This window comes from Globicephala melas, chromosome 1, assembly GCF_963455315.2.
Source record: "Globicephala melas chromosome 1, mGloMel1.2, whole genome shotgun sequence".
NCBI classification, from domain to species: Eukaryota; Metazoa; Chordata; class Mammalia; order Artiodactyla; family Delphinidae; genus Globicephala; species Globicephala melas.
Window position 1 is genome coordinate 171,976,071 of NC_083314.1, and position 23,012 is coordinate 171,999,082.

The window sequence follows — 23,012 nt, forward strand, 5'->3', positions numbered from 1 at the left end:
GCTGAAAGGTGGTAGTGCTTTGAAAGGAGAATTTAAGTGAGGCTCTGGGAGGCTTTCAGTGTTCATTAAGCTAAACCTTAGGGGAAAAAAAAGAACAAGCAATAGAGTGAAAAATAAAAAAGTACTCTGGGCCCTTGAACGTTAATGTTTAGTTTCTTAAAAATAAAAGATCTAAAGTAAATATGGCAGGACTTCCATGGGGGCGCAGTGGTTAAGACTCCGCACTCCCAATGCAGGGGCCCTGGGTTTGATCCCTGGTCAGGGAACTAGATCCCACATCCATGCCTCAACTAAGGAGCCATAGGTAAGGAGCCTGCCTGCCCCAACTAAGACCCATTGCAACCAAATAAATAAATATTTATAAATAAATAAATAAAATAAATATGACAAAATATTAAGTTTTAGCGAAGTTTAGTGATGAATACATGAATGTGTGCTCTTTTATTTTCAGGGAAGAAATGGAGTTAAGCTGATTATTTTCAGATGGCATGTCTATGGGCCAGTGGTGTCCAAAGTTGAAATGGTAGTATATGTTTCACTAATGCCAGCTTAAACAGATTTTTTTCCTTTAAGTTTCTGTTTCCTGTGCTGATGTTTCCTGTGAAATCAAACAAGAAGGATCTACTCTCTGCAAAGTTTTCCAAACCTTCTTGACCACAGACAGTTCGGTTTGTTTTTTTTGTTTTGTTTTTTTTTTTTGCGGTATGCGGGCCTCTCACTGTTGTGACCTCTCCCATTGCGGAGCGCAGGATCTGGACACGCAGGCTCAGCGGCCATGGCTCACGGGCCCAGCTGCTCCGCGGCATGTGGGATCTTCCCGGACCGGGGCACGAACCCGTGTTCCCTGCATCGGCAGGCAGACTCTCAACCACTGTGCCACCAGGGAAGCCCCTGTGTTTTTTTTTTTAAACATAATTATTAGTTTGATAAACAGTACCTCCCAATAGAATGAGAGAAATTGAAGACAGTGAATTAAAAAATTAACGTATTACCCAGGGGAGGTGTTCTTTTTCTATCCATTATATTCATTAAGTTATTTAAGTAAATTCTTTGTCATTATCAATATATTTTACTAAGACACACCCACAGGTCAAATTGCAAGGTCTTTGGCCTGATTCATAGTTGTAAGAAATGTATAGACCTATGTCACTTTCATGGATTATCCCTGTTGGTCATTTGAAGTAATGGAATCTAATTATAGTTGCCCACATAATCATAATTATGGTCCTAAGTAGTAGTAGGGAGAGTAAGGAGTAGTGGGAATCATAGCAATATTTTTTTGAGATGTGTGCTAAAATTGTTACATCTAACTCATTTAATCCTCACAACCATTTTATTATCCCTATTTTATGAAAGTTAGAAAATTGCCTAAGTAGGAATTTTATACATATAGAGGTTTCGAATGTTAAATGATAGAACCCTAGCTCAAACAATGGCCTATATCAGTGGTTTTCAACTCTCAAGGGTGGTTTTGTTCTGACCTTGGGCAATGTATGGAGACATTTTTGGTTATGGCTACTGGCATATTAGTGGGTAAAGGCCCAGGATGCTATTAAACATCCTACAGTGCACAAGGCAGCCCCCCTACAACAAAGAATTGTCCAACCCAAAATGTTAATAGTGTCGAGATTGAGAAACCTGGTCTAGATGGTTGAGATTTTAAGATTTAAGAGAATACTTGTTTTCATTGTTCAGAGCTGGGTTGTTGTTTTGTTTTGTTTTGTTTCGGCCGCTCTGCGCAGCTTGTGGGATTTAGTTCCCTGACCAGGGACTGAACGGCCACCGTCGGCAGTGAAAATGCGGAGTCCTAACCACTGGACCGCCAGGGAAGTCCCTCAGAGTAGTTTTTAAACCTTTTTTCTGCCTCTTTCTCGTTCACCTGGATCACACACCTCCATTTAAAACCTCCTTTGTTACTTTGCAGTGATTATCTAGGGGAGGGCTTGAGAATACAATTATATTGTGTGTCAGTTTTCCATGACATATTAAAGGGTAGGCTTTTAGGAAAGGAATTCTGTAGATTTACAGAGGAAATTGATATAATAGTTTTGGCTTTACCCAGTTACTCTGCATATGCCGTATTTATTATGTACACAGACACACTTGTTTAGACATATACGCAGCTGCCTGCCTCTACCATGCTCTGCTGAGTGCAACCTCTGGCACGTAAGGCTTAAGGGCATCATAAGAGATCGTAACCTGTGCCTCTGGAGTATGCTGCTGCTTCTCCTAGTTCAACTAGGAATGACTGAAGAGACCTGCAAGACCTCCTTCACAAACTGCGGGGCATTTAAGTAGAACTCAGTACTCCTCTTAGGAGGAGGAGGACATCTGAATCCAGCGGCCAGTGAAGAAGAGTAGACAAGAGAAATTGCTATCCTGTGTCTAAATCTGTGCTTAAATAAAAGTTTAAGTTGGGTTATTAGTCACTTTAATTGAGATGCTTTTGTTTTAATCAAAATTTAAAGAAAACCCCCATCTCAGAACTCCATTAGAACGTAAGTCCCTAAGGGCAGGGACTTTTTCTGGGTTTTTCCACTGCTAAATTCCTAGTGCCTAGAGTGGTTCCTGGCACATAATAGACCCTCAGACATATGTCTTGAGTGAGTGGGTAGATGCATGAATGAAAGAGTAACTAACAACTTTGTATAACTTAAGACCGTACTTTTGTTACTTTTTATCTCTGCTGTGGCAGGCATGCATACCTCAGCTATAGAGAGTGGCACTAAAGGGTATATTTTTGAGCATTCTGTGTGTGTCCTGTTATACCATATCCAGGACTTTTAACGTTGCCACTTTTTAAGTGCTTTAAAGCAAGATGTGAAAGGAAGGATAGGACTGATTATAGGAAGAGATAATAAGAGAACAAGGGAGACACAATTAAATCTCTTCAGAAATAAAGCCTGGAATTACAGACATGAAAAGTTGGCCTTAGGCAACCAAGTGGCTGGAGTCAACTGGAGGAGGAAGGATGTGCAACTTGCCTGAGGAGAGATGAAAAATGTTTGTTTTTTTTATTTATTTATTTATTAAATGTTTTTTTAACTTTGGCTGCATTGGGTCTTCATTGCTGCGTGCAGGCTTTCTCTAGTTGCGGCAAGCAGGGGCTACTCTTCCTTGCAGTGTGCGGGCTTCTCATTGCGGTGGCTCCTCTTGTTGCGGAGCACGGGCTCTAGGCACGCAGGCTTCAGTAGTTGTGGCAGGCGGGCTCAGTATTTGTGGCCCGCAGGCTCTAGAGCGCAGGCTCAGTAGTTGTGGCGCACAGGCTTAGTTGGTCCGTGGCATGTGGGATCTTCCCAGACCAGGGCTCAAACCCATGTCCCCTGCATCAGCAGGCAGTTTCTTTGAAGAAAAGATTGTTTTGAAGAAAAAGATTGATGAGAATTGACTTACCGTTTCATAAGCCACTCCCTTTTCAATCCTGTGGGTATGCCTGAGCACTGTATACCTCTTCACATGTATCTAACAGAGCTGCATTTTGATAGATGTGTTCATAATACATACAGATTATGTTAAGTTCATTTTTAGGTGGAAATTTACTAAGGTCAGTATATAACCACTGATAAATGATAGTATGTCACCATAGACCTATGAGTTATAGTCAGACAGTTGATTTATTGCTGTTCACTTTGCATTTTAGAGTTAGTTTGGGGGTCCCACTTGTTTATATTATAGTAGTCATTCCAAATACTTTACCTCAGACCAGAACATGCTTCAAGCAAAATAACTACTGGGCCATGAGTTACCACTAGCATCTTTATGTTCTGGGACAGCATTCAAAATCCTGAGCATGCTAAGCAAGGCCAGTACTTGTCCTTCTCTTTTCTAGTTTCCTATTTGACTATTATAATTAACACACAGCTGATAGTCCTTGATGATTCTCAGGGAGTTTCATCCTTTTAAGGATAAGGAGTATCTACCCTCAACACTAACAAATATATTAGCAGTACAAATCCTATTGCTTGAAGAAAATGACTACCTGATGCTGACAGCATTCATATCCAAGATTGCTGGCTGACCGGTATGTAGACAGGTCTCATCACAATATGAGATGGACACTGTTAGTTTACAGTGTAATGTAATGTCACATGGTTAGTTTACTGTTGTGTGAAAATGAAAATGTAGGTGCTCTCCAGCGAATCTAGCTTACCAAGCAGTCTTACTATAAAATATTCCCCCTTGACTCCCTCACTTCCTGAGAAATCATCTCCCAAACAACCCATTTGAAACACTTATGTATCTTAGTTTTGATCACGGACTACTGTTAGATGAAAATTATACTTGTTGGGATTTCCCTGGTGGCGCAGTGTTTAAGAATCTTCCTGCCAATGCAGGGGACACAGGTTTGATCCCTGGTCCGGGAAGATCCCACATGCCGCAGAGCAGCCAAGCCCATGAGCCACAACTACTGAGCCCGTGTGCCACAACTCCTGAAGCCCTGCTCTGCAACAAGAGAAGCCACCACAATGTGAAGCCTGCGCACCACAACGAAGAGTAGCCCCCGCTCACCACAACTAGAGAAAGCCTGCACGCAGCAACGAAGACTCAAGGCAGCCAAAAAATAAATTAAAAAAAAAAGTTTTAAAAAAAAGAACAAGAAAACTACAGTTGTTTAGAGAGATCTTTTTCTCACTTTTGCATGTCGCCTTTCATTTTTGCTATTATCCACAATCACATCTTCAAGCATCTACCTTGTCTCCTGTTGCAGACTGGATGTTTGTCTCCCTCTAAATTCATATGTTGAAGCCCTAACCCTCAGTGTGATGGTGTTAGGAGGCAGGGCCTTTGGGAGGTAATTAGCTTTAGATGAGGTCATGAGGGTGGGGCCCCATGATGGAACTTGTGCCTTTATAAGAAGACGAAGAGGCACTAGAACCTCATTTTGGACACATGAGGATAGAGGAGAAGGCAGATGTCTGTAAACCAGGAAGAGGGTCCTTCCCCAAGAACCAAATCTGCTGGCACCTTGATCTTGGACTTCCAGCCTCCAGAACTGTGAGAAGTAAATGTCTGTTGTTTAAGCCACCAGTCTATGGTATTGGGTTGGTCAAAAATTTTCACTTGGGTTTTTTTCCTTAAGATGTTACAGAAAAACTGGAACAAACTTTTTGGCCGACCCAATATGTTGTTATAGCAGCCCTACCAGACTAGACACCCACTCCTCATGTTCTGTTCTAACTAACCAATTTTACTGAGTCTCCTGACCAATGTCCAGCTGACAACACATGCTGACTTAATAATGTCATAATCCTGTTTAACTTATCATCTCTTAAGAAGAAAAAAGTTACCATGCATCACAATTCTCAGAGGATATATCCTCCCTGGCCTATTTCCATATTTCCACAGCCTTGTTAACCATCCCCAGAGGACCTTAAGATCAAGTTCCAAAACAAGTCTTAAGGGAGTTGTGTAGCTAGACATTCATTCATTTGGAGACAAATGTTCTTGCAGATTTGTGTCCATTCTGCTGATTGTTTGATTTTAATACTTCCATGTGAATATATCTAAAAAGCTTATGCACAATCACATGTTCTTTATGTCCTATACATGTGAAGTGTCCCATGACCATCATTTTGGGATAGCAGATACTCAGTTCTCTTGCCTTTTGTGGTTCTCTCTCTAATTGCTTTGTGAGCTAACTTAAATACTTTCTTTGATATTTATGTTATTAGAATATAGATTTCTCTTAATTTTTACTTACAAACATGTCAAATACAGCTGCAAGTTTAAATGTAGCTATATTAGTTTATTGTACTCTTACTTATGTGCTAGAAACTATTATTTGTTTTACTTAGACTATCTCATTTAATCCTTCAAACAGTCCTAAGAGATAGATGTTATCCCCATATTAGAAAGAAACAGAAGTTTGGTGCAGCTAATTCATTTGGCCAAAGTCACATGGCAGATCTGGGGTTATGACTATCTCCAAAGCTCCTGTTTCAACAGCTACTTTATGATGTCCCTCAATCTGTAATCACTGGAATGCCTCCTTCTGCAGATGAAGGGACTAAGGCTTAATGAGGTAACTTTCTCACATTTACATACTGATTAGGTATAGAGCTGGGATCCAAATCCTGATTTTATGACTCAAGATTCCAGTGCTCTTTCACTTTCAGTGTTCCCCATACCCCAGGTAAACTTTATTCTTTGTGACTTATAAAGTGTTTCCCCCAAACCTGGTTCACTGGATGCTTAAAGCTGCACTCTAGGTTAGACACAGGGATTGTGCCTCCCTTGTTTTTAGATGATGAAACGAACTTGGGTTAAAAGAATTGCCTTTGTTTAAAATCAAGTGAGCAAATCTTTTGATCTTTAACCCAACACTTTCAACATAGCCTTCCCTACATAAAAGGTGTAAAAGGCAAAGCTTTTTATACATTTTGTGTAGGGAAAAATTCTCCTTTGCTTTATGCCATTTCTCTTTGTTTCTGTAAACCAACATATCACAAGTTGTATTTATTTAACCTTTCTGACTCATTTTAATTCTGGTTCCTCTCACCATAAGACAGTGGCTTGAATTTTCATATTATCTACATTTTTCTCATTTTCTACACAGTAAATCCATAATGCAGGAAACATCTCATTATGGCCCAGGTGATTTTTATTATATCAGTCTATTATGTTCTTAGTGTTAATATAGATAATGGTGGCGAATATGCCAGGAGGTTGGATAGGACCTTTTGACTGGTTTACTTGTGTTCCTATACAGTAGCAAATTGGATGTAACTGCTGATTTTTAGAACCTTCAGTCTATTCTGGAACCTTATGTCATGTTGGTGCTCTGTTATATATAACCTCGCTTGTAGATATGCTTCTTGTAGTGCATTGTTGTATATTCTGGGTTGTATATAGTAAGAGTCTACTTTGGGCTTTTACTTTGAAGAAAACCTTTGCTTTTGTGTAGCATTTCTTTTCTTTAAAGCTGATTAACACCTACTCTTGTGTGATCATAGAATAGGCCTGACTTTGAAGTGGCTTGTAGTCACTTGCATTTGAATGGCCTGAATTTGGAGATAGGGACATGCTTTTCTATGGTTGTCTAAAAAGTATTTGATCATCTTCCCCTCTTTCTAAGTTAATGTTTCTTGCTGAAAAGAAAGTATAATGAAACACTTGACCCTTGGTTGGTAAGAACTGGACTTGTTGAATGGTCTTTCATATCCATTGGGAATATGTTGGAGAGTGTGCCATCAGGTCTGGCACAAATATATTGTACTATAGTATCGTAGTCCTCAGTCCTCAAGTTTCTAGCCATTCAGCCTTGATCAGTAGTTGTCCAAGTCCATTCTGGTTGACAACTCTTTTGTGAGTATGAATACAACACGTCCCATTTTTTACCAATTTCTCCCACTAAATCTAGGGTGAAGACCATGTATTTCAGAACTTTGGGAGCCACTGTGATTCTAGAAAAACCATTTTGCCATGTGAGGCAATGACTGTTCAAAATGGTACTCAGGGGATTTTGTCTGTAAAATAGAATATTTAGTCAATCACTGTACCGGTCCACTTTCTTTATATTCTAAATAAGAATGTCTCTGTGTCTGGTTACAAGTAACCTTGATACTGCAGTTACTAGAAAGCAATTGTCATTGGATTTGAATGGAAATCTTGTAAGCATCTTGCCTCCAAGAGGCGCCTCCCCTCCACCCTGAGTCTTTCTGTATATCAAAAGAATGTTTCTAAGGTGGGCATTTATTAGACTGAACTTTTAGAGAATTAGTAATTTCTTTTGACACATAAGAAATAATAAATAGGGAATTCCCTAGTGGCGTAGTGGTTAAGATCTGCCTGCCAATGCAGGGCACACGGGTTCAAGCCCGGGTCCGGGAAGATCCCACATGGCGCAGAGCAACTAAGCCCATGCGCCACAACTATTGAGCCTGCGCCCTAGAGCCCTCGAGCCACAACTGCTGAGCCTGCAAGCCACAACTGCTGTAGCCCGCGTGCCTAGAGCCCGAGCTCCATAATGAGAGAAGCCACTGCAATGAGAAGCCTGCGCACAGCAACGCAGAGTAGACCCCGCTCGCCACAACTAGAGAAAGCCTGCACACAGCAACGAAGACCCAATGCAGCCAAAAATAAATAAATAAATTTATTAAAAAAAAAATAATAATAAACATACTATATCGATAGCCAAAGTAAATACTAGTATTACAGTGTTGTGACATTCCCCTTAGGAATAGATATCTCAAAAATCCTCAACTGTGTCCCCGCACTTCTGCTTTTTTCTAGAATAAGGACCTCACCTCCAACAGTTTTCCTGTGGCCATGAACTTCTCCCCTGCTTTATTTCGTTTTTATTTGTTCCTTTAAACCAAAGTACCTACAGTAGTAGGAGGAAAAACAAAAGTAATAACCCTTCAGAGTTAAAAAGGTCTAGAGGAGTGCAGAATCATGACTATAGTAATATTACAAGGATTTCAGTCAGCTAGAGGCACAACCAGTCAGAGAGGATACAGTACATTTATATGAGAGGAATGTGTATCTTTTCTGCATAAAACTTAAAACGTCTTAACCATTAAAACATGAAATGCCTTACGCTAAATTGTATATATCTTGTAGAAAGAATGCTTACCTGTGGTTCGGTCAGCGTTATTTTGCACAATAAAGAAAATAGATATTTTGAGAAAATCATTAAATTTCTTTCAGTAATTTTGCCGCTTTTGCATTTTCCCATCTGGATGCAGCTGAAAGTACCCATGGCGGACAAGCCTGGTAACACAGTGAATTTCCGGAAGCTACTACTGAACCGTTGCCAGAAGGAGTTTGAAAAAGATAAAGCTGATGATGATGTCTTTGAGAAGAAGCAGAAAGAACTCGAGGCTGCCAGCGCTGTAAGTATTTTCATGGAAAGACAGTGCTTGTGCACTTCAAGTATTATCAAATAGAATTTTCAGGAAGCTGGCTACAATATCTTCCTACTACTTCAGTAGGTGCCTGTGGCCTTTTCTTCACGTGGAAATATACTGTATTGGTGTTTAGAGGAATGCTTTACTCCGTTTAGTGCCACATGTAAGGGCAGCTCAACCTTCTAAGATAGGGATTCAGAACCTAGACTTCAGAAAGGTCACTAAATTCCAGAAATCTCCTGAAATGGATGCACACTTACAGGTATAATTTTGTTTTCTGAGTAGGTCTGTAGTTACTGTCAATATCAAAGGGTATCCCTGACCCCTAGAAAGGGTGAGGACCATGAATCCAAGCGTATTTTTTTTTTAAACAAGAAATTTATTTAAATGACAAGACGCTTGACTTGAAGGGAAAACTATCTAGGATTCATTTCTTTTAGAGTAATTTATCCCTACTTAAAGACAGGTTGCCTTACATGTAACAGCTACGTACAAAAAAGTTATAAAATTGTCCTTGGTTTTACAGTGATACATGAAAAACATTAAAATTCTCCAATCGAACAAGGTATGCAAGAGTTTTTATGCTGGTTTTTTTTTCGTTAAATAGTGAGAGCAAAATAACTTACTGGAATATAAAGATAAGAGCTGAATGAGCATGCTACTAATGGAGAAAAGGGGGTATTTTCACAGAACCAGTATTTTTCCCCATCCCATCTCCATTTGATGTCGATCAAAACATACCATTGGCCATTTAGTTTAAAAAAAATGCAATAAGCTTGTGCATATACACCAGTTACTTTATGTACAATAAAGGAATGGGGAAGGGGATAATGAAAGAATAGAGAAACTATACTGTAATAGTCAGGATGTGGTGGAACCAAATTGCGATATTCTAATTGAGAACGTCTTCTTGGTCTGGAGGAACAGAATTCTGGAGTAAAGTAGCAGGTTTTCTCTTTAGTAGACACCTCCTGTCTGCTGTTGGAACACATCAATTGCATCTTCATCCTCCACTTCCAACTGTGCAGGTGTGTCTGTTTCATTGATTGGCTGCCCATTAAATTGGGACCTGATCTGCCTCACTGACAAACCCTGTCCTTCACAGTAGGCTTTCATTAGTTCACTAAATGGTGCATGCCTCTTAATATTAAACTGCACCATGGAACCATCCTGCCCTGCCACCTTCAAATTAATACAGTCATTGTTCTCCATCTTGATTCTTTCCTTGGGCTTTTCATCAGCCATGGTGAGCACTGGAGTCTCCTCAGCTGCCGCTTCACAAAAGAGGTACCAGGTCCGCCCTGAACAAGCACACAAGCAGCACCGGTCAAGCATATGTTTTTAGCATCTATTATGCAGTACCATTTTCATCATCAAGATTCTGTTATTCTTCCTTACACAATAGCCGGAGGAGAGGACAAGGCTTCATGATGAACTAGAAGAAGCTAAGGATAAAGCCCGGCGGAGATCCATTGGTAACATCAAGTTCATTGGAGAACTCTTTAAACTCAAAATGCTGACTGAAGCCATCATGCATGACTGTGTGGTGAAGCTGCTAAAGAACCATGATGAAGAATCCCTCGAGTGCCTGTGCCGCCTACTCACCACAATTGGCAAAGACCTGGACTTTGAGAAAGCGAAGGTAAAAACCCCAGATCTCAGAAACCTCCGGCAGGGACTCTTTGTCAATTGCGGAAGAAGTAGACTGTCAACACGAGCGTCCATCTCGCCCCAGCAGTCTAGGCTTCCTGTTTTTCTTCTTTTGCCCTTCTCATTGTCATTGTTGGGCCATCATGCTCCTTACCACATTTTCATTAACGTCAGAAGTGAAGAGGGTCCCAAATTATATAAAAGCCAATTCATGAATTGAGATTATTTGTCACTTGTCCTTTTTCTGCATGACTGTTTCACAGGTCATTTGTATGTGTATGTATAGCAAATTGTGGACAGAAATTTTGGAGAGAAAAGCTACTAAGGGCCAGGACTGAGGGTAAGACAGAAACAAAGAAGACACGATAGCTTTCTCAAGTTTATGCTCTAATAGAGCATTAGCGACAGAGCTGTCTAACCATAATATAAGAAATCGTTAAAAGTATTATAATTCAAATATAGCATGGTACTTTCCAAATAACGGGTAGGGAAATTAGAAATGCATCAAAGAAATAATGTTAGAAATGTTTCATAACATCAGAATCAGCTAGGATTATGTTTGGCTATGACAGAAAACCCCAAATATCAGTGTGTTATACAAGACTGAGGTTAATTTCTCAGCCATGTAAATGAAGTTCAGGGGTAAGAAGTCTGAGGCTGGCCTGGTGGCTAAGCGATGATAAAAAATTTCAATTCCTCCAGCTTAACATTTTGTCATCGCTAAGGTGTAGCCCTTGTCCTTACTGATCTGATAGCCTAGAAGGTTGGAAAGGGGCAAAGGACCCAGCCACCCCTCTCTTAAGGTTCCGAGGAGCTGCAGTATGACATTTTCATCTATATTTTGTTGGCCTGTGACTGTGACCAGCTGCCTGGAATATGTAGCCTTTATTTTGGGTGTCATGTTCAATTAAACATTCTACCCCATGGCCTTTTGGCTATAAGTTGTGTTTATAGGCCGTTTAAAATTCTACATGGTAAAACTACATTTGAATTCCTCAGCCAGGAATACTAATGATTTTGTATCCTGCAGCCACGTATGGACCAGTATTTTAATCAGATGGAGAAAATTGTGAAAGAAAGAAAAACCTCATCTAGGATTCGATTCATGCTTCAGGATGTGATAGACCTAAGGCTGGTAAGTAGAAAGATAAGCCTACCACTACAGTCTCTTTTCAGGAGTTGGCTTGGGGAGGATGTCCTAAGATTTACATGTATAATAATTTAATGCTTTTGCTGCCTGACTCTCAGAACTTGAACTGACAAACTTTCGTGAGGGAGTTATGTGAAAGGACAAAGGGCATATACACCTACCTGTCTGTTACTTGTTTCTTCTCTTTATTCTGATTTTCAAACCACATTGCAGTTTTGAAATCAGGCATTCTGTGGTCATTTAAATTTAGTCTTAGCATGCTAAATAATCAGGAAGGCTCATCTTCAAAGTGAATATATTTAACTTCCCTAAGCCTTACATTTTAGCCTCTGAAATGGTGATGTTGCCTACTTTGCAGATGTGTTACGAAGATTCACTGAGGTAATTATGTATCGTGTCCAGCTCAAAAGAGATGTTCGTGTTTTCCTCTCTTTTTCTTACCGTATACCCTCTTGTTCTGCTGATTTTTTTTTCCTCATTTCTCATACCAGGTGTAGTTTTTACCACTACCACCTCTTTTCCCTTGTCCTATATTAACTCCTACAGGGAATACACTGCAGCTGATGCTAAGCTAGAGAAAGTGAATATGGGTCCCCCCTCTTCCCTGCCCTGCGCCCAGACCAGATGGTATTGATGACGATTCTTTATCTTCCTAAGCCGAGATGTGACCTCAGGATCCTTCTTATTAGCAAAGCCACTACCAGTTGATCAGAATTTTGAATGCTGATTTCAACCTTTTTGCCATTCTTGCCTCAAGCTAATATAAATGTTAAAAACTTCTCCGCCTGTTCCTTCAGTCACTCATATTGGTATCAGATGTTGAGACTCTAGCTGGGAAGGGAAGTAAAGGGAGAAGTGTAACTCTAAGGAGACAGCTTGTTTTGTCCTTAGCGGAGAGGATAACCGGAGCTCAGAGCGGTGTGGCATTTTGTGTAGACACCAGAACCTTGATATGGGTGGGAGAAAAACGCTAGTCATCCTCGATTTAGAGCCCCAATGGAGTGTGCTATGAACTGAGTGGCAACATACCAGACTAAGTCAAGGCCAAAGAATCCTGATCTTCGTTGATTCCTCTTCTCACTCCTTTCAAAAATACAAAATGATAAAATGCATAGATAGGTAGGAAGGTAGGAAGGAAGATAGATAGATAGTTTGGCCAGTCTTTCACTCTGTCTTTATCCATCAGCTATTGGAATGCTCAGTATACAGTAGCTCAGGGTTGATTGAGAAAAATTTAATTATTTGGCTGTAATGAAAAACTGGCATAGTACCAGATTTTATATGTATTTTATACTTTTCCAGCAAAGTATAAAACAGATTCTCAAAAATTTCCTTTTTATTTTCCTTTTTATTTTTAGTTATCTGGCTGATAACTTCATTTTCTCCTTTTATAGTGTAATTGGGTATCTCGAAGAGCAGATCAAGGGCCTAAAACTATTGAACAGATTCACAAAGAAGCTAAAATAGAAGAACAAGAAGAGCAGAGGAAGGTCCAGCAACTCATGACCAAAGAGAAGAGAAGACCAGGTGAGGGGTGCAGTCCACCACGCATTAGAGAACTTGGGAGTTTTGAGGGATAGATGTTTAAGAATTCTATTTTAAATATGAAATGAGAGCAGAAAGACTAACCCAAAGAATGGAGTGGTGATTGGTAAGTGAAGCAGCTTCACCTGGAGACTGGTTGTTGAGTAAAAGCAGAGAATACAGGAACTAAACATGATTTCTTTGACTACTTCAAAGGCAGTAATCAACAAGACTTTATTGAGCATCTTCTGTATACTCAGTATTGGTGAGAGATATAAAAAGAAGTAGAAGATATAGCTCCTTCCCTCTGAAAGCTTTCAGTTTATCGGGAAAGCCAAAACTAATAAAGGGTACATTTTCAAGCAAATGGAAGATGCTATCAATTATGAAATGTATTCTCCACTAAGGCTATTAAAATTCAGAAGAGGAGAGGTAGAAACCTGGAGGAAATCTTTATTTGAGGAAGGGGCACTTGAACTGGGTGTTGGTGGATGGACGATATTTGGAAGGGAAGGAAAAATTTTAGTCATGAAATTAAAATAAACATATACTGTAAAGAGGAATCAGTAAGCCTGATTAGAGTAAAATTTAAGTGTTCAGAAGGAATGGAAAAATGTTTGTCCAGAAGAATGGAGCCAGATTAGGAACTTTCGGCTTGATTTGACATTAAGGAGCCATTGTGTGTTTTTGAGCCAAAGGAGTAATGTCATGCTAGAGATGCATAAATAAAATGAGTCTGTTGCTCTTCACATGATGAATCAAGGGCTACACTGAACTCAGAAATGTTGCTGTTGCCTGAAATGCTATGTGGAGGAAGGTAAGATGAAAGATGAAATAGAAGGCATTTTACAGCTGAGAAAATAGAAAGTCTGTTGACTAAGTTTAGGAACATTGGAAGAGGAAAACTTTTTCAGAAAGGAAATGATCTTCTTTTTTTTAAGCCTGTTCCTTCTAAGATGACATCCAAATGAGAATGCTTATTTTGTCCACTGTACAGTTAAGTGGTCAGTTAAGTGACTGGGTCATATTAGTAATAGAGGTTGAGAGCATAGACTGGAGCCAAGCTATCTTGATGTGAATTTCAGCTCTCCTGCATCCTAGCTGTATGACCTTGCACAAGTCACTTAATCTGTAAAATTGATCACATAATAGTACCTAGGATTTGGGTGAGGATGGAATGAGCTAATATAGGTAAAGTGTTCAGCGTAGCAACTGCCACCTAGTAAATACTCAATAACCATTAGCCCGTATTTACCATAGACACTGTATAGCTCATAGTGAAGTTCTGAGAGATGAATCCTCCAGGGAAGAAAGTGTGCTTTTCCATTTCACAGGAACAAGGAATAAGCAAGCCTGTTCATGATCATTAATACCATTTAGCAAAGAGAAAATCAAGAAATACGTGAGGATTGGAAAAGCTTTTGGACAGACAGTTTGGTGGTCTTTCATTCATTTATTCAATAAATATTTACTGAGTGCTTGTCACTTAACAGGAGAGACAAAGTCCCTTACCTCATGCAGCTTACATCTTACGGGGAGTGGGAGGTGGGGTGGGGAACAAATACATAAATATACAGTTTTGCCAGATAGATATGTTCTATAGAAAAGCTAAAACAGAGAGGGTGGGGGTAGGAGAGCAAGGTTTGATAAATAGAGGTTACAGTTTTAAATAGGGAGGTTGGGCAGCCTATTAAAAGTTGGTGTTTGAGCGAAGACTGAATGAAGTAATGAGTCATGTGGATATCTGGGGAAGACGGTTTTAGGCAAAGGGAATAATAAGTACAAAGGCCCTGAAGCAGCCTTTTCAAGGATCAGCAAGGAGGCCAGTGTGGCTACAGCAAAGGGCACGGGGGGGAGAGTGGTAGGACATTGGGTCCGAGAGGAAGGGGGCCAGAATTTAGAGTTTGTAGGCCCTTTATAAGGAACCTGTCTTTCTCTCAGAGTGAAATAGATAACAGAAGTGTTTTGGGCAGAGAAGTGACAGGACCTAACTCACACTTTACTAGGGTCACACTGGCTGCCATGATGAAAACGGGTGAGGGTGAAAGCAGGGAAGCCAGTGACGATGTTTTTATACCAGTCGAGGAGTGTTGCTGGCTTAAACAAAATTTGTAGTGTTAGTAGTGATTAGAAGGGGCTAGATGCTGAATACATTGAAAAGGTTGAACTGACAAGATTTGCTGACAGATTAGGTGTGACGTGTGAGAGAAAGAGGAATCAAGGTTTTCTGCCTCAGCAGCTGAAAGTTTGGAGAAGCAGGTTTTGGGGGGATGATCGAAGCATAGTGTGTCATATGACACCATTAAGTGAAATAAACTTTGCAATAAATTATTTCCATCTGATCTCTCCCAAAGTGCTCTCATCATTAACTCTATAAACATTAGATTTGGCCCTCCCTTGTCTAGCACTAAATCCCTGTTCATTTGTATCAGTTGGTTTCTTCTAGGTCAGTAATGTTTCATGAGAGATGGATACGAGCAAAGTACTTCTACTTGATACTTTCATGTTGTGGGTAGTAAAGAGACTGTCAGCAACGCTTTTACAATTTCTTTTGTCTTTTTCCTGGGTTTTGATTGGAGCTGCTGAGTTGAAAATATTGCTTGCCCTTTCATTGTCAAACTGATTTGAGACAGATGAGAGAGGGGCTCGCTCTGTCTTCCCTGCAGGTGTCCAGAGAGTGGACGAAGGTGGGTGGAATACTGTTCAAGGGGCCAAGAATAGTCGGGTACTGGACCCCTCAAAATTCCTGAAAATCACTAAGGTGAGTGTGACATTTAAACACAACTTCAAACAGCCCCAAAACATGGCTTTCAAAATTATTTCTCATATAAAATAGCCATATTGCAGATTTTATGGGGTGGTGGTTTTTTCATGCAGATGTATTTCTACAGCTCAGCATCATCAATAAGTGTATTCTTACCTACTTGTCCTGGCATTAGTCCTTTTATTTCTGTGAGTGTTTATTAAGGAGGACTAGGTTAATTAGGTTTACTAAGGCTTACTAATTGACTAGGTTAATTCTTAAAGGTATGAGATGCTTAGTATAAGAGAGATGATAACAAAAATTCTTGAGAAGTCATAGTTAATTGCAAGCTTTTATACATATATATATATACAGTATATTCATACTGTATGATATAATATTCATACTGTATAATATATATACAGTATATTCTTAGCTCTGAGGAAGAAGCAGGTACCTGTCTAAGTCTAATCATGAAAGGAATGAATGGTTTGCTATATCCAAGACATAAAAGAAATCACAGAGGACCTACCAGAAATTATTCTGTGATAAAGATTTAATGTATTCTCTTTCCTTCTCTTGAGAATCCATGGGCAGTAAGAGGAAAGAATTTTCTCCTAGCAGATGTTTTCAGCAGTGGAAGTTGATCACTATAAGTAGAATGAAGAACCTTGGAAAAGATAGAGAGAGTAGAATTACATTTTGTAAAAGTGGAAACTTGTACAGCCCAGTGAGTTTTGCAAATCACTTTCAAGTGTAGTTTGATCCTTACTTGTAATATTATTTACATAGTCCTGAAAATTGGCAGCCTGCCAGTAGGATAAAGACAACCTGAAGCTAATGTTGAAAATATCAAATGGAAGAAGATGGGCTGTGTTGTTTGCATCTTTATGGTCTTGTCAAGGCATTGCTTCAGGATAGAACAGTCCCTCTCTGCGTCTCTTTTGATGTATCAGCTGGGATCCTGTTCTCTAAGATTCTGGTACATTCTTCCAGTTGTTTATGTCTCAGAGAAGGAATTCCATTTCTGAATACAACTTGATTCCCATCCACTTCCATTTCCAGCAAGAGACAGTTTTAACCAAAATCATTTGTCTGTGTTTTACAATATTGTTTCTGTGCATGGGCACTATGATAAGCCTACAACATTATTTCCTTAATATTTTGAAAAATATATAAATTAAAAAAAATAAATGTAGTATATATTCAGGCAGTTATACTGTAGGTACTCTATATAAACATCTCATTAAAAGTTCAAAACCATTAAGCAAATTCACTGTTAACTGTTAACTGTCATATAGCAAACAGTACCGTCAGAATATAGTAATACCTTTGTTACAAGGCACTGCTTTACAGCTTTTGTGCTGTGGTGTGCATTTTATGAGTATCTTGGATTCATTTGTACTGAAGTTGTGCTGGGAGAGTTAAATCTGAGAGATATCGGGCACCTTAACTCCCTGTCTTAACATTTCATTCTCTTTTGTCTTATTCCTCTTTGTTGAATGCTCCTATTCCACCTCTCCTTCCCATCCCCACCCTAGTTTAGGCTTTGCTAAAATGTGAAATCTTTGTGTCTTTCAACCTGTTTTCTGACAGTCACTTGAAGAGATTAATGAGTTGACTTTGTAGTATTTGTTTACTCCTTTTTTTTTTTTTCTTTTTTCCTTTTTTAAATCCCTGGGCATTATTGTAAGAGGGGAATCACTAGAAACTACTTATGTTTAGCAGATTGGCATTGCCGTCTTAGAGGATCTGAATGCATTCTCCAGACCAGTGGTTTCTAACTGTATTTTGTGGAAGCTGGATTCCAGAGAGTGCTTCAGGGGCCATGGGAATCCCAGTTTAATGCGAACAGCTCCCATTTATGTTTCTTATGTGTGCATTCCAGGCAAAATTTTGTTGTTGAAATTGGTTTTATTTCACGGTTAAAAAAAAAAGGTAGAGGCTTCCCTGGTGGCGCAGTGGTTGGGACTCTGCCTGCCGATGCAGGGGACGCGGGTTCGTGCCCTGGTCCCGGAGGATCCCACATGCCGCAGAGCGGCTGGGCCCATGGGCCGTGGCCGCTGAGCCTGCGTGTCCAGAGCCTGTGCTCCGCAACGGGAGAGGCCACAACAGTGAGAGGCCCACGTACCGCAAAAAAAAAAAAAAAAAAAAAAGGTAAACTGTTCTTCTAGAATATTTCCTATTGTTGACTTGTGGTCACTTATGTTACAGCCCACAATTGATGAGAAAATTCAGCTGGTACCTAAAGCACAGCTGGGCAGTTGGGGAAAAGGCAGCAGTGGTGGAGCAAAGGCAAGTGAGACTGGTAAGTATGGAGTATCCCTTCTTGGGAGCCTGCATGTGGTCTATTAGCATTCACCTTACAATGCTTTCTGCAGTTATTTCATAAACAATTTTAGGAAAATATCTATAGACTAATCATAGCTGGATTTACTGGTGTCCCACTCTAACATAATTTGAGCGTTTCCTGCTCAGTAAGGATCCTTAGGTATTTTGAATATTTAAAAAAAATTTTTTTAATTCAGTTAGGTTATTTAAAACTTTAATCTATTTGATTCCTTTGTTGCTGTTGTTATTGTTCACAAATTCAGTATAATTAGAAAAATTACTGGGACTCCAGGTTAAAAAGGGAAACTCATATTGCTGAGAAAAATAATATTATTACGCAGAAGCATTTAATTTCAGGGAGTTGTAAAAGAAAAAAAGAATTAGATTAAAATATTTTTCAAAATCTTTGCCGAAAGTAGATTTTGAGAGATTTGCCTTTAGGACTGAAATATTTGGATCATTACAAACACATCTTAAAAGCTAAAGAAAGACCAATGGAAAAAATGTAAACTTCATTGTTAACCTCCTTCCCGTATTTCCCTTCTACTACGTAATTTTGACCTTTTTTCTTTTAAATTAGAAAAGAAATTGTTCACTTAAACTCACATCCATAATTTTATGTAAATGATATCACAGCATTTCTGTTAGTTAGCTTTTTTAAGTGAAATATTTTGTTTTGCTTTTGCTTGCCTCCTTCCTTCCTATATTTACCATTCCCATGCCCTACTTAGGATAATTTAATTATATTTTTAAAGGAGCAAATGGTTGTAGTGAACAAAGATTCCTAAATCCTTTTTTGCATACAAGATCCCTCTAACACTGTGCTTCTGAGAGTGTGGTCTGTGGACCAGGAGATTGGTACCACCTTATTAGGCTGGTTAGAAGTGCCTAGTCTCAGGCCCCACCCCAAGGAGGCAGATCAATTAGAAGCTGTATTTTAGTCATGTGATTTGTATTTTTTTCTCACTTCTCAATACCTATAGATGCCTTAAGGTCAAGTGCTTCCAGTTTAAACAGATTCTCTGCTTTGCAACCTCCAGCACCCTCAGGGTCTACATCATCCACGCCTTTAGAGTTTGATTCCCGACGGACCTTAACTAGGTAAGAAGCTCGGTCTGCACATTAACTCAAGACTGACCTGCTTGTCAGACTGTTTCTGTCTGTCTCTCTCTCCCTCCCCCCAAACACACACACACACACACACACACACACACACACACACACACACACACACACACACAGATTATGATAATGCCTATGGATAGATTCCTTTCATCCCTAAAGTTGATTTTCTCCAAGATAAGGAAATTATAGATTTAGGATGAGGTGGAAGGGAAGGGCAAGTTATCTGACAAATATCTAATACTTTGCTCGACTAAGAAAGCCAGGCCCACCCGAAGAGCCATGGAGGCTTGTGTAGGGCTCTCCAAGGTAATGCCTCAGGATGCTCTAGATTAACCTAGCACTCTCAAGCTGTGAGTTAAAGGGCATAACAGCCCACTCATATATTTCTCTGTCACACTGTCCTTGGAGTTATATTTGAGGTTGTCTTTTATTTTTCACTACTCTCTATATTCTGCTGTCTTTCTACTTTCATTTTTGTAGGATTTATACAGTCAAGTGTTCCATTGACTAGTTTATAGAGAGTGGATGGGGACCTGTAATATAGTGACAGAGAATAAAATTTTTTCATGTAAACACTTTTAGAGCTGAGTTTCTTTAAACTGTCAAATTTTTGTTTTTTATTATAATCAGTATAACTAGTAGATTTTCTAAGCTGTATTACTATTCTCTTGGCTTTTGAAACAAAACATAGCACAGGTCAACTTTTTAATGATGGCATAGATTGCCACTGAGCATCGGTTGTGCTGCTGAGGTGTTTGTGGCTCTTTGCCCTGCTTTAGGTTTCCCCTGATGGCCCTGCTGTTTGAGTACTGTGTATGTTCTTTCATAGTGGTTAGAACATTGTCGTGCCTCTAGGTCTTCCCTCTTTTCTACTTTTAAATTCTCTGTTTCTGATCTGCCCTGGGCCAAGGACCTATTTGCCCAGCTGGTCAGAATTGTCTGAAAAAAGAGTAGGAAGATAGGAAGATTCTCTCTTAAAATGAACGAAGTGTGCGATTTTGGCTATTCAAAAACTGTTTCTACTACTTGGTTCTCAAATATTTTCCATGTGTTTGAAGTTTCTGAATAAATAAAGTATCACTGAAAGTTTTTAAGATTGTGATACCACGTTCTTTTGGTACTCTGTTTCCCTTTCACTCATTTAGCTCATACATTCATTACTGTCTTCTTTTTTCTTAAAAGATTTTTTTTAATTTAAGTAAAGAATTTCCATTAGCATTTAAAATTTTCAAGTGGTATCCCTTTAACATTTAAGAAAAAAGTCGAACACATCTTAATATTCTCTTTAAAGCATGATTTTACTTGTTTATATAAATAATTACACTTTGAAATATAATTGTTGCCTCACACATCTGAAGTTATCTGTGAAAAATTCTTCTGCATACTTTTAGAAAGTCCTAGTGTTATTTTATAATTTGAATACAGAGTGGATGGGGTGGTCTTTAGTTTGAAAATTGTTGTTTTGTCTTTTAAGTCGCGGAAGCATGGGCAGGGAGAAGAATGATAAGCCCCTTCCATCTGCAACAGCTCGTCCAAACACTTTCATGAGGGGCAGCAGCAGTAAAGACCTGTTAGACAATCAGTCTCAAGAAGAGCAACGGAGAGAGATGCTGGAGACTGTGAAGCAGCTTACAGGAGGCATGGATGTGGACAGGAACAGCACCGAGGCTGAGCGAAGCAGAATCAGGGAGTCAGGTGAGAGGCTTTATATGAACAGGTACAGGTGAAGATTGGGCCCTTAAATTTGGAAGGGAAAAAATGCAAAGGAGACTTTGTGCCTGAGTAGATTTCAGAATCAGTATATGATAACAGCACACACGCCAGTGCCTTAAAAATTAAAGGGCATCTTCAGAATCTTATAACATAGTTCTCATTCCCCAGGTATCCCTTTGTTCAGCAATTTGTAAATTTTCCCCTCTCACTATTAAAAGTGATGTAAAAGTTAAAGGGTATCTTCAGAATCTTATAACATAGTTCTCATTCCCCAGGTATCCCTTTGTTCAGCAATTTGTAAAATTTCCCCTCACTATTAAAAGTGATGATGATGAGGTCCTCTTGATGTATATTAAGCAGTGAATTTCTTAGAAGTTCCCTAAATTATACCCCAGTGTGCATTAGAGTGCCTGTCCTTTGTACAGCCCCTCAAATGTATGAAAATTCTGACACTCTTGAGCCACAACAGGGCAAATCAAAGAGAAAGTATCAGGTTGTCTTTTGTTACCTTCATCTTGGAACCTCTTTGGTTTTTGTACATGTTGAGCATGTATGTGCTTAGAGGACCAACTCAAATAGTGCTCTAAAAACTGCCTCATGTATTTAACCTATCTGTGTTTCAGCTTCCTCATCTGTCATATGGGGATAATAAGTGTACTAACCCTGTAGAGTTGTGGAGATTAAAAGTGAGGTTAATACATGTAAATACTTAGGACATTACAATAATAAATACAAAGTTTGCAAAAGGTATTAGATGTCTTGATGATGACAGTGATGAAAAATAGTTTTAAATCTTAATCCTGAAGTAATACTGGTTGTTTTACAACATTTTCCTAGCTTCCAATTTTGTTTCACTATTTAAATTGTGTCTCCCAACTGTAGTTTCTAAATGGATTTCACAGGCAAATTGAAATGTCTCCTCCCAACTGATAAAGACTTCGGATCTTTCAGTGGGGTTTTTTTTTTTTTTTTTGAATTTTATTTATTTATTTTTTATACAGCAGGTTCTTATTAGTTATCTGTTTTATATATATTAGTGTATATATGTCAATCCCAATCTCCCAATTCATCCCACCACCACCACCCCGGATCTTTACAAGTGGCTTTCTTATCTGAGCTAGTTTATTTTGAGAACATAACAAGGTAGGGTGTGAAAATAATCTTGTGTGTAGTGAATAATGTAGCACAGCTGCCCTCTGCATGTTTATTGTCTGGGCCATTTGTTCATTTGCCACGTGCACCTGAGCACCTAGTGACTTCTGGGTACTCGACCCCTGCTCTTGGCCTTCAGTCTGCTGGATCAGGAAGAACTTTATCAAATCACCCCACGAAAGATGATATATAAATACAAACTGAGCAAAATGCTATGAAAGAAGGAAATGTATTTCTAAGAGAGTACTTAACAAAGGAGCTAAGTACAGTTGACACAGAGGGATGTTAGGGAAGGCTTCCCTCAGGTCTGAAGGACCAAGAGGAGTTAAAACAGGTTTGCAGGGAGGGATGGATGAGAGACAGAGAGAAAGATCATTTCATACAGCAGGAGCACCGTGAGCAAAGTATTAGTAGGAGGAACCATGGCGTATTCAAGCAGCTGCCAAAGGCCAATGTGGCTGTAACTCTGTGCACGGTTGTGTGGGCCTCATGTGCTCTTCATCATAGAAGCAATGGAGAGGAATCGAAAGACAGAAAGGAAATGGAGTATGATCTGGAAAAATGTTGAATTACTATGTTGTATACCTGAAACTAATGTGATATTGTAAATCAGCTGTACCTCAATTTAAAAAAAATACAGAAAGGAACAAAACTCTAATTATAAAAATTTATCATGTCCCTATACCTTGTAGCTGTTGTGGATTATGAAGTTACTTACTGCATACCTACTCTAAAAAAATGTTTCTGTATTCTACTTTTAGGTAGCTTGCTTTGT

The 23,012-nt window shown here is 39.2% G+C and overlaps 2 protein-coding genes across 18 annotated transcripts in view; one reads left to right on the top strand and one right to left on the bottom strand.

Moving 5' to 3' along the window:
- The window catches only part of EIF4G3 (eukaryotic translation initiation factor 4 gamma 3), a 366,964-nt gene that overhangs the window by 305,209 nt on the left and 38,743 nt on the right, over positions 1–23,012 (top strand). For all 16 annotated transcript variants that reach the window (XM_060310039.1, XM_060310035.2, XM_060310045.2 and 13 more), the window contains 8 exons: positions 8,688–8,834; positions 10,255–10,491; positions 11,530–11,634; positions 13,044–13,176; positions 15,840–15,934; positions 18,131–18,224; positions 19,231–19,348; positions 20,847–21,067. In XM_060310039.1, coding sequence (XP_060166022.1) covers positions 8,688–8,834; positions 10,255–10,491; positions 11,530–11,634; positions 13,044–13,176; positions 15,840–15,934; positions 18,131–18,224; positions 19,231–19,348; positions 20,847–21,067 — 1,150 coding nt within the window. The remainder of the gene's footprint in view (positions 1–8,687; positions 8,835–10,254; positions 10,492–11,529; positions 11,635–13,043; positions 13,177–15,839; positions 15,935–18,130; positions 18,225–19,230; positions 19,349–20,846; positions 21,068–23,012) is intronic.
- Positions 9,807–10,142, bottom strand: LOC115863303 (small ubiquitin-related modifier 2-like). Of its 2 annotated transcripts, XM_060289149.1 has the most exons (2): positions 9,933–10,094; positions 9,807–9,869 (listed from the first exon to the last, which is right to left on the bottom strand). In XM_060289149.1, exons 1-2 carry the CDS (start codon positions 10,092–10,094, stop codon positions 9,807–9,809), a joined length of 225 nt encoding a protein of 74 aa, XP_060145132.1. The 2 variants fall into 2 exon arrangements, with proteins under 2 accessions (XP_060145132.1, XP_060145138.1); XM_060289155.1 differs by having other exon boundaries at positions 9,807–10,142.